Source organism: Rhagoletis pomonella, unplaced genomic scaffold (genome assembly GCF_013731165.1).
Source record: "Rhagoletis pomonella isolate Grant_MI unplaced genomic scaffold, Rhpom_1.0 Rhpom_scaffold_00002, whole genome shotgun sequence".
Lineage (NCBI taxonomy): Eukaryota > Metazoa > Arthropoda > Insecta > Diptera > Tephritidae > Rhagoletis > Rhagoletis pomonella.
In genome coordinates, this window is record NW_023458556.1 from 27,628,025 (window position 1) to 27,639,951 (window position 11,927).

The 11,927-nt window shown below is 34.9% G+C and overlaps 2 protein-coding genes across 4 annotated transcripts in view; both read left to right on the forward strand.

Moving 5' to 3' along the window:
• Positions 1-11,927, forward strand: part of LOC118733374 (protein misato) — a 434,582-nt gene that overhangs the window by 394,392 nt on the left and 28,263 nt on the right. The gene's annotated exons all lie outside the window — the stretch shown is intronic.
• On the forward strand, positions 9,318-10,149 carry LOC118734519 (seminal metalloprotease 1-like). Its single transcript, XM_036464238.1, has 2 exons — positions 9,318-9,531; positions 9,602-10,149. The coding sequence occupies exons 1-2, from the start codon at positions 9,318-9,320 to the stop codon at positions 10,147-10,149; spliced, it is 762 nt and encodes a 253-aa protein (XP_036320131.1).

An 11,927-nucleotide genomic window follows, 5' to 3' on the forward strand; every position in this document is an offset into this window, starting at 1 on the left:
AAAAACGAAAAATTCATATAAAACGACGGACGAGAAATGGAAAAGAAATTTTCTTCTACCAAAATTTCTTAAATCAGTTTGCAGCTCTCAAGAAAAAAAATGCTCGTATATTTATTCCCTCATGAAAATTTACAGCAAAAGCAAAGCGCTTTTTCAAGCAACAGAAATTACAATAAATATTTCTTATAATTTCCTTGAGAGCTGGATTCTTAGCTTTAAGATACAGTTTGTATTTGAGGTTGTTAGCTGTAGGGGGGTTTGAACCCCAAAACCCACCCCTTGTGTGCGCTAATTCCGCAGACAATTTAACGATGAGCTGTATGAGCTTTAAACGATAATAGACATAGTGCAGCGAATTAAAATTCAGCGGCTCCGCTGGCTTGGCCATGTCGTGCGAATGGACAGAAACGGTTCAGCTCTGAAAGTATTGAACGCGGGTCGCGATGCTGGTAATAGAGGAAGAGGAAGGCCTCCTCTGCGTTGGAAAGACCAGTTGGAGAAGGACTTGGCTGCACTTGGCGTTTCCAATTGGCGTCAATTGTCACAGAAGAGAAACGACTGGCGTGCTGTTTAAGACTCTGTCAAAATCGCTTAGGCGGTTACTGCGCCAATCAAGAAGTAGGGCGCCACAGACGCGGGCACCCGAACAGACAACTGCTCGCAAAAACAGCACTCGCCAAGGCACGACAGGAGGCATCTCTACAAACTGGCGGACGAAGTCCAGGGGTTCATAAAACAACCTCTGGACCCAGTTGCATACCGACAGGCCTTAAATGGCATTCACAGGGAGTCAGTTTCGAGTTATATTCACTCTCGACCGGGGCACACAACCACCTGACGTGGACGGTACAGAACTTTGTCTGTCTCGGGAGACCCGCACCACAATAGCCCACTTTCGCTCTGGCTATTTCAGCAGGCTAAACTTATACCTGTGTAGAATAAATGAAGATGTGCCCAACAAGTGCCCGGCATGCGGAGAGTCGCCACATGACTCACGGCACCTCTTTGCATGCCCCCAAAACCCCACCCAGCTAACGCCCCTGTCCCAATGGACAGGCCCTGTGTCGAAGTTGCGCGGGCCTTCCTTAAGCTAAACCAGATGACAACGGAAATTAATGAGCCGGCTCTAGCGGGGTTTAGTAGGCGCTACAACAAGAAGAACAAGATATCTACATATGTATATCGTTACAAAGCTCATCGTTCCATCGTATGCGATATTCGTCATCTCCAACGAGTAGAGCACTGTAAATATTTTTCTTTGATACCCCAAAGTCCGCCACATTGGGTGTATGAACTACCTGGTCGGTAACGCTCTATCTTTTGGTAGTATTACCGACTTCCGGTTTAAATTGGAAACGGGTGGATTTTTTTTTAATGGGACATACATGTTTTTACCACAGATTCGGATTCTTCGGATGAAAATACATAACTTTTGTTCCGGCCTCTTCCGTATTTATATCGCTCTATCGATCCCACATAGTTCGCGTTGCGCCCGATCGCAGCATAGTTCTGTAAGCGGCATCGTTGCTCTCTCAGCGACGTAGCATTGCTCGTCGTACCGGGCGTTCCTAAGAGCTTGCTAAATTTCATCTTTATGAAAAAATCTAGACAACAGCACTATACCAATTTAGTAAGGGATAGCATGTGTCCAATTACTCGACCAGCTTTTCTTCTGCAAGGATATTCATATATCCATATGGTTTTGTAAAAACAAATTTATTTGTGCAGATACAGTGTTTCATATACATAGATATGTAAATAATTTAATTGTTGCATGCTCATATGAGTTCTACTTTAATGTGTGGTCAGTTGTGGTTATTTTGCTGCAACACCAACACAACTATAGCCACTGCCGCATACAACAACTATTTCACAAGAATCGCTTCCAACTATAACAAGAACAGTAGACAAGCATTACAAACCACATAATTTCCAGCTCGGTAAGCAACGTTACAATTTTCTTTTGCTGCAAAGCTACTTGAAGCTGCCTGTTAACTGTTTGTGTTAATGTTGTTGTTCTTTTGGTGTAATAGTAGCCCGAACATTTTGCGGAAAGTAAAGAAATTTCTTGAAAATTTTGGAAAATTGGCTACCAAAAGCTATGCCACTCATCACAACTATACATACATAAATACAATTTGCCACACATACACACAAGTATGTTAATAAATACATACAGTATCGGTCATATCTATAGCACGCCATTTAAAGTGATATTGTGTGCAACTTATGTTTATTTATTTATTTTAAGAATTTTGAATTAAAATATAGTTCTTTCTCTAGCAAAACCCATATAAACCCAAGTTTAAAAATTTGTAGAAAACTACAAAAAAGTGCAACAAATTTTCACCTAAATTTCAAACTTTTTTTTCAGAAGTGTGAAATGGCGTGCTATAGATATGACGGATACTGTATGTATGTAGAATAAGAAGACTTTTACAAGAGTATACAATACAAAAGCAGTTAAAGATGTGTGCATACATGGTTATTAAAGGATACATTTATTTAGGTATATTCCTTCGTCTTACTCCCTGCCAGACTATTGACTACTTACGAAATTTTACTCTTCTAACCACAAACATTTTAATAAGCAAAATTATCCGTAGGGAATCTGAGTAACAAATTGATATAAATTCTTACAAAAACATCTCTGTCCACTTGGGAGGAGCCCTTGGTATGTGTTGGTAGCAGCAATCGTGCACTCACATTAACTTTGATTGTGGAGTTTTTGTATGGACAATTTTGGTTTAGGAAATTCTAGGTCTTGGGTTTTAAATGCGCTGAGTATTATTTTAATTTAATTTTATGGCTGAGTTATTTAAACATGTTGCTTTTTTCCAAATGTAATGTAAATGCGTTTATATTAGAAAATGTTAAATAATAAAATATTAACTGTCAAAATGTATTTAAAAACGGAAATTCAAACGTTTCTGGATACATTCATATCTTAAAGGACTATTTCGAGACCCTTTAGATGCTCTCTCACCTATGGCCGTTAGTCCGAAAGACCCTAAGGAACACCTTTAGTGTTAAAAAACATTATAACCAAGAAGTTTGAAGTCTTTTTCTGCTTTATCTTCAAAACATATAACTGAATGTCTGAACGTTACAAACACCTTTTTTCTGAGGATGAAGTAAATAAGAAAAAACAAGTATGGTTACTTCTTGGACACCCTGTATATCGCAGCTAGTATCTCTTTTGAGAGACCAACAGTAGTTGGAGAGCATACTAATTTTGCTTTTTCCAACGTAACGCTGTTCAATCTTCATCGCTCATCTGGCCTAAATTTGATGGAAATATATGTACCTTCGTAAATAGGTAAATTAACTGACACCAACATCCATAAAATAAAGAATACTTCATACATAGATAGAAATTTTTGTTTGAAAATCTCACTTCATAAAGCTCTTTATGTCTATTTTATTTTGTTTTTATAAATAAGACTTTTGTAAGACTTTTGGAAGGGAGTAACAACACAAAAATACTTTTAAGGCGCAGCGAAGAACACCGGGAATTTGCTAGTTAAGCAATGAGTTAAACAGTTGAGCAGAATCGGTATTACCAATCGCGAGAAAGCAATTAAAATCTAAACAATTTCGAAAAATGTTAATAGCTATAACTTCCAAAATAATTCGAATTCCGAAAAATTGTGAAACTTTTATTCTTCTTTTATCGTTGTGAAGCATAAACAGATAATTGCACAAAAAAAGCTCGACCCTCGAAAAAATGGTTGCCCCCTTCACAAATTTTTACTCAAATAAAGATATTGAAAATGTGAAAATAAAATACTATAAGATACTCAAGAATTTCATCAGATGAAATCCTTTCCGACATCGAATTTATTCGATTTTGGAAGTGTTCTGTCGTTATTTTATTTTTCCACGCGTCTAAGATAGCCTCACTCAATTCTATATTATTCCTGGGACCTTCCTTGTTCACATACTTCTGGAAAATTGCCCCACAGTGCTCTATCGCATTCAAATTTGGGCTATTTTCGGACCACATCAAAGTTGTTACTTCCTTTGGCCTCAAATATTCCGCTTCCTGTTTTGAACAGCAGCCGGATTCCAGCATTCACTATCGCTAATTTCGATCGCTAAAAGTCTCCAAACGAATAGCAGGCGCGCCTAACAACATAAAACATCTAGCTACATGCCCCTCATATTGCCAGATTGGGCTGATTACACACTGTATCTGTTACTGTTCCAAGTTGCGTACTTTTGGGCCCCACTACTTTTCATTTACAGAATTTTAGCGATGGAAATTCAGCGTAGCGATTGTCAGAAAGGGCTTCAATATTCCTGGCATTGTTGTTATTAGGCGTTTAAATAGGGCTCTAACAGTCCGTTATGATGTCAATTTATCCATAAAAGTTTAAGATTCCGTTCAATCAATGCCAATTCACTAACTCATTAAAGTAAGGAATTCAACCTTAAACAATATGACTTTTATCGCACCTAATGCGAACACACTATCTTTTAGTTGATGTATCATTTATCTGACTACCACTGTTTATTGATTTAATATAAATAATAAATAATTATAACAAATTGCATGATTCAAGAATTTCTTATATTTTGAAAATTTATGGTTAACACTTATAGTATTAAAAATATATTCCTCAGTACTAATTGTGACGTTAATACCGAGGTGTTTCCTTTATTCGATTTTATTTCATTAAAATGTATATGACACATATGTTGGTTTTAGATGATTTTATAGGTTATGTACATAAGATCGTTGCACATTGATAAATCTAAAAAAGTGATTACAATTTTTTAACTATGAACGTTCTTAATCCATAAAGTAGAGTGGTCTAGGGGCTTTACAGTTTTTATACGGCAAAGCCTGCTCATTTTCGCGTTCATCATACGCTCTGGTATTCGAAAAAATGCGTATCAGAAAGCAAAATGCAAATTAAGTTTTAGTTAGTCAATTTGTGCGAACAAAGCGCCGGTATTTTAAATTTAATTGTGATTATCGGTAATTTATTATACTCAAAATTTGTAGGTAATACTTGTACAATAAGAAAAATTTTACATTTTTTGCAGTTGATGAAAAAGCCTTTTCAAACTAGCCAAAAAGGCGTTTCCACGACATTTCTGAATACACCAATAAATCTCGTATTTTTTTTACGTTTGATTTAGAGTTTTGTGATGGAGATGTGCCGGCATGAAAACTAACGGAACGTTTGCCTTGCGACCCTTAGGATTGATTCCATATGCACCAACTTAAACAACATTTTTAAAGCAAAATAAATTCTAAATACAAAATATTTTCTTCACTACTATACTTTATCCATTTTTCTCCACATACCTAGCACTATATTTACTCACACATGAAATACAACCAACATCCCACTCATCAATACATTTACTCCTACGGATAACTTATCCTGTTAGCACTGCGCATGTGCAAAAACTGCATATACTGACTCACACATTTTGAGGTGCCCGGCGCTATTTCTCCTGCTGAATAACACCCACTCCTACCTACGTATCAACGTACACAAATACATCATTGGACTGAGCCATAGTGCTGTAAAATTTTCTGTAAAAATAAGAAAAATAAAAAAGAGTACATAGTTCACATTTTTGTTTCTGTTATTTTTACACCAATGGTAGTGCGTCATACTTTTATTTTTCAATGAGAGGCGCGTGTGGTCACTATTTACTCTACGGGGGTGGCGCTTAAATATTAATTTAGTTTGGACGGGTCTTCGCGTGGATACATAGAAGTTTAAATATACATACCTATATTTACTACATATGTATGTATGTATGTATGTATTCATGCGAAATTAAATTAACGAACCAACTGTTGCATTTGTTTTCTATACAGTTATATTTATGAATTTAAAGATAACTTTGGCCTGAAAATAGTTTAATCTTATCTTTACGGAGGGTGTGCTAGACCACCCACCCGTTCACCCTTTGTAAACTGAAGTAAAATGTTTATGTTGTCGGAGATGCTCTATCTTTTCATCGTATTACCGACTTCCGTCTTGGGCCGGAAGTGGGTTAAACTGACCAGACTTTAACCTTGGCAATCTTTTCCAAAATCTGTTCCAAGTTAAAAAGAAAAAAATATTCAATTCGGTTAAAAATTTACTCTTCCAGCCTATTTTGAACAAAATCAGTCGATAATTTCCTACTATGCAACGGCGTAATCTCCCTTCTTGTGGATTGGTCAAAGCACACTGAGATTCCAATCTTCAGTTATGTATTCCACAAACCAGCTTTTGCTCAACAGCTGGTACATGCGCCCCACCAACTCTTCGCCGTCTTAATTTTAAAAGCGGTGACAGCTCTGTAGAAATATATGTTTCTACTCAAATTTTTTTTAAATTTTTTATTTAATTGGAGGGAGCTTTTTTTAAATTTGTTCGAATTTTTTGATAAACAAATCTTTCTTAAAACATTTTTTTATTAATTTTAAAACTGGTGGCAACTCTGCTAACTCTACTTTTTTTCAAAAAGTTCTATGTGGTGGGATGGATTGGATTCTTTTTTTGATTTTATTATAATTTCATGGCAGGTGGCAACTCTAAAAAATTATATTCGGTATCATTTTCTCTAAGAAGTGGTTTAGTTTTAAACCATATTAAATGAAAGTTTAAACTTAATTATAAAATACCTTACTAAAATATGTGTTTGGATTCACATTTTTCTAATATTTTTTTTTTTGGGGTCAGCAATATTTTTAGTTTTATATTAATCAGTTAGTAAATTCGTTTTATTTTGAAGACAGTTTGCAATTCTACTTAACTTTTTCAAAAAAAAAAAAAAATAAACACCTTTAAGAAACAATTTTTATTCAAAAAAATCTCCATTTTTGGAGGTATTTTTAAATCGGTCCAGCTCGCTTAAATCTTAATATTTTCCGAAATATTTTGACGGACGTCTTAAAATATAATAGTTTTTATAATTCCAGTGGAAAAACAGTACCGATTTTTTTTTTTTGAATGGGGAGTGATGCAGTCTAATGTACATACATATATGGGTGTTTTCTTAAAAATGAACACCGAAGAGGCAAGTAAATGAGTTCAAACGACTTTATAACTTTAAATTTCGTTTCGTATGAAAACGCAAAATGGTGGGGAGAAGAACTAAAAAAATTAAAACAAAAATGTATTCAATATGTGTTACTAGTAAAAATATTGTATGGGGGGAAATCGTTGGCTTCCGATTTATTACGTCCGTTATCATATTTTAATTCAAAACTATACCAACAAAACGAATTGATTTTGATTATAAACGAATTCTGCTACTGCTATCAAGTGCTGCTATCACTTCTATCGCTTAGAGTTTGTTGCTTTTTCCATTTTTCCTAATGAAATAATCGTGGTACAAAGCTCAATAAAAAATATTAAAATTATATCATAATAAGCCACAATAACATTGACAAATACAAATGTATTTTGTTTTGGTGCGATACTGGTAATCGATACAGCTATGCAATTTTTACACAACACAAAAGAAGGGGTAACGGTCATTTCCGCATACTTAGCTAAATTTTTGTATTTATTTATTTTTTTTATTATGACACTATTTAAATAAATCAGCGATATGTAAAAGTGGGGTGCTACTTAGGGTCGTTTTTTCAAGTAGGCTTTAAAATTGATCTGCCTTTTATTTAATCACGAATATTGTTTGTTTGAAGGGCAGATAAATTTTATACCTACTTGATAAAACGGCACTTATAATGATTTAGTTTTATATAGGTTCTTAAGTTACGTGTGTATATTATCAGTCGATAGTAGCAGTGTGCCAAAGCTATAAATTTTCTTTATTAAAGCCGCGAATGCTTTTCGAAGAAAATATAAATTGATAACTAGCTGCTAATACCGAAACCGATTATGCTATGTTGTGGGAGACCAACAACACACAGAGTTGTGGCTACGACCCCGATTTTTTTTTTTTTTAAACTTTAAGCCAAGAATTATAAAATTTTCTAAAGTAAGCACTTAAAGCGGACAGCAGAAAATAGTTACACATATGCAATCAGATAAACTTCCAATGGCAATTTTATTTACATACCTTTGTATGTAAATTATGGTGCCTCGGCAAAAAAAATTGCAGTTTTTCTACGGGAATTATAAAACTTATTAGACTTTATAACTTCTGCCAAATTATTTCGGAAAAATATTAAGATTTCCGGGAGCTGACTCGTTTTGAAAATATATCCAAAAATATAATTTTTTATAAGTAAATTTATTTTTTCCTAAAAATCTCCGCATATGATAGAAGAATTGCAGCTTAAAAGGAGTGCATAATTTTACCCGAGCGCACTTGTGCACCAGAGTATATTAACTTTGTTCACATAACGGTTGTTTGTAACAGCCTAAAGGAATCGAGTAAGATATTGACAAATGTATACATAAATGCTCAGAAAGAAAAGAAAAGTCTATTAAGGCATGTCTGTCTGTCCGTCCATAGGTTGTACTTTTCCAAAGTAGGTTGGTATTGAAAATGGGCGAAATCGGACTGTAACCACACCCACTTTGCATAAAACGGTATTTTCGAAAAATGCAAGAACTACGATATTTGAGTAAATATTGGATCCAAATTGTTGAAAATTAGTGTGTGAAGTAGCATTGTGTTAAAAAATATTATTATTATGAAATATTTGAAAAAATGGGCGTGTCCACGCCCACTTATAATGAAATGCTGTATCTCAGTAGCGGCTTCGCCCATGCTTACCAAACTCGATACGAGCCTTGCCTAGGGTCTAGCTAAGAAACATGTGGAAAATCTTTAAAAACGGGCAATAACTACACCCACCCACCATATAACGGTAATATACTGAAGCAAGTAAACTGCGATAAATCAGTAACTACTGATTTTGGATAATTGGCGTGGGGCGCCGGCCACTTATGACCACAGATGTGTAACTCGGTAACCGATTTATGAATTTCTACCAAACTCGGTCCATTTGATAACCTTGGTATGGAAAAGCAATTCGTTGAAAATTATTCAAATCGGACTAAAATTACACCCGCTTTCCGTAGCTGCTTATCATGCAGAGGTACCAAGTTGTATTTTTTTTTTTGTGTGGAGAGTGATGCACCCTAATGTGCATATCTAAGCTTTTACGCGAAACATAAAATACAAAGTTGAAGATGTTTGGTATAAAACTGGCAGAATATTTTGGGCTAAAAATTTATTAGATAATCTCAATATACTAATAACGTTTTTTGAAGTACATTTATGGCATTACATTGTAAAAAGAATTTAACTAAGTCAACTGCCATTGAGCATTTAGTTACGGTCGACACCTTCGCATGTTCGAATTGTGAAATTACAGTTAAGCAATTATGTGCATTGTTTGGGTCTTTGCGCTGCTTTCGGTAGTTGGTGCCGGTTTAGCGGCACCGCTTAGCCAGGCCATTGGCGAAGACCCTGAGCTGATAGCTGGCTACTTTCAAGGCGATATTGTGTTGAGTTATTCGGATCGCAATGGATTACGTAACGAAATTCGACGCTGGCCAAACAGCACTGTCTACTACAAATTCAACGATGGGGTTTTCGGTATGTGGGCGTGATTTTTTTTTTGGTATAACTAAACATACGATATGGATATGTGCTCTTTTGTGTTTAGATGCGGCGCATCGTAATCATATTTTGCGAGGCATGCGAATCTTGGAGGAGGTTTCATGCATCCGCTTTAAGAAAGCCACTGCAGACCAGAAGTATTATGTGAATATCACCAACAACAAAGGCGGATGTTATTCGAATGTTGGTTGGTTGAACCGCGTTCAAACGTATAATCTTCAGCCTCATGCTTTGAATACCGGTTGCTTCCGTCTCGGCACAATCGTACATGAGTTCTTACATACCCTCGGATTTTTCCACATGCAGAGCGCTGCGAATCGTGATGAATATGTGCGCATCGCAACTGAAAACATTCGTCCTGGCAAAGAGAAAAGTTTCAAAAAATACGAAGAGGGCTTTGTCGATGATTTCGATGAGGAATACGATTATGGTAGTGTGCTACATTATTCAGCGTATGCGTTCTCGGTAAATGGCAAAATGACTATAGTACCGTTAAAGGATGAAGCGGTCGGTGTTATGGGTCAGCGACGTGGTTTGAGCAAAAGTGATATCAATAAATTGAATAAAATGTATCGCTGTCCGTTAACAATTTAAAGTAATAAAACTATGAGAGGAAATTTATAAAACTCTAAAATGTTGTGTCAGGTTAATTTTATTATTATTTTTTTTTTTGCAGATAATAATTAAGAAAAGTGGGAAACCCCCCTTAAATTAAAATTCAGTACGAATATTAAAAAAAAAATTTGAAGAATTTTTACACAACATTTTTTTCCACTGTGCGACTTCAAGTGATAGCTAGTTGCCCTTTTCGTCGTCCATATCCACTGCTGCTGACTTTAGTGAGCCCTTAAAGTGAATAAGTGGCGCCAGTTTCGATGTTCCGTGCTTACGAATTTTATTAACTAAACATTTTCACTAGAGTTCGTGTCATTTTCTTTAAACCACTGCCCTTTTTTGCAAGCAAAAAGCGTCATAGCTCCTACTACCTTTTTAAATAAGAAAATCAATTATTTGTGTAATTTTCAGGCGATATGCAATAGAGAAATCTTGTATACTATTTTGAAAAAAATGGGGTGCTAATGGATTAGGGTGGTACAAAATAAGTAAAGTCAGAATTTTAATGCTCTCACCTCCTAGAATTTTTCTTGATCGAAAAAATATACCCCCATTTATTTTATTGAAATTTAAAAATATTTAAAAGCGCTCGAAGTTTTTCATGTATTTTATATGGTATAGAATTATTTTTCGACCGGAAAACTCTGGTTCTCTTCAGGAGACTACCAATAACAATACCCAATTGCGGATATAGCCATTTTTGTATACTAGAGATTTTTTATTTATCCCCCCATTGCATTCTCTGGCATTTTCTAGGGGTTTTGGTAGACCTATAAAATATAGTTACTATCCAAAATGGTTAAATAAATACATAATTGGGCAGGGTGTATGAATTAGCCCCCACTGAATTAACCCCCACCGGGCAAAATGACTTAAGCCCCACCAATTTTACAACGAAATTAAAAATGGCGGAAAGTGGGGCTAAAGTCATTTTCGTGGGGATTAATTCATTTTTTTTTTAGTGGGGATTCTGTCATGTAAGAACCCCCACGTTTGGTGGGGCTTAATTCATTTTGATTGGTGGGGATAAAATCATTTTCGTGGGGTTTAATTCATTTTAATTCCGTGATCTTTTATAAAAATAAAACAAACAGTTAGCAACGTAAAAATATAATACTTTTCAAATTTTATTTAATTTCTTTGCTTTCTTTCTCCATATTTTCGTAAGTCTCCGTTACAAAAAACTATTTGATTAAGTATAACATTATAGCTATAGTACTTGTGAGCGTTTGGAGAATTTTCAAGCCATAAGAGTAAATCTGATATTTTTTTTTGGTGAGTTTTTGTGAACGGTATCCATCGTATTAGTTGAAAGAGTTGCGACTCGCTGATTCCATTAACGAAAGCAAAAACACAAACTATTAATTGCGCCTTATAACTTTTTTTCCAAAAAAAGAATCAATTATAAATCCAGGAACATGTAAGATCTTCCTTGCGTTTATACGATTACTCTCTATTTGTTTCAATTTTTCCATATTCATTTTTAAGCAGAATACGCAGAACTGTTTTTAATAATCACTCCATTAAGATTGAATTGTCAAAGATTTTTCCTTTTACGAAAGGTTAAAATCACTAATAGTGCACATTTCGTAAAAGGAGAAACCATAATTTTGTAAATTATAAAATAATAGAAGGGAATTTTTCCTTTTACGAAAGGTTAAAATCACTAATAGTGCACATTTCGTAAAAGGAGAAACCATAATTTTGTAAATAATCTATATATATAAAATTCAAATTATGTATGTACCTATAGACAC

Coding starts and splice junctions, on each gene's coding strand:
- LOC118734519 (XM_036464238.1), top strand. CDS start 9,318: ATGTGCATTGTTTGGGTCTTTGCGCTGCTTTCGGTAGTTGGTGCCGGT. Junction 9,532..9,601: donor ATTCAACGATGGGGTTTTCG/GTATGTGGGCGT, acceptor TTTTGTGTTTAG/ATGCGGCGCATCGTAATCAT.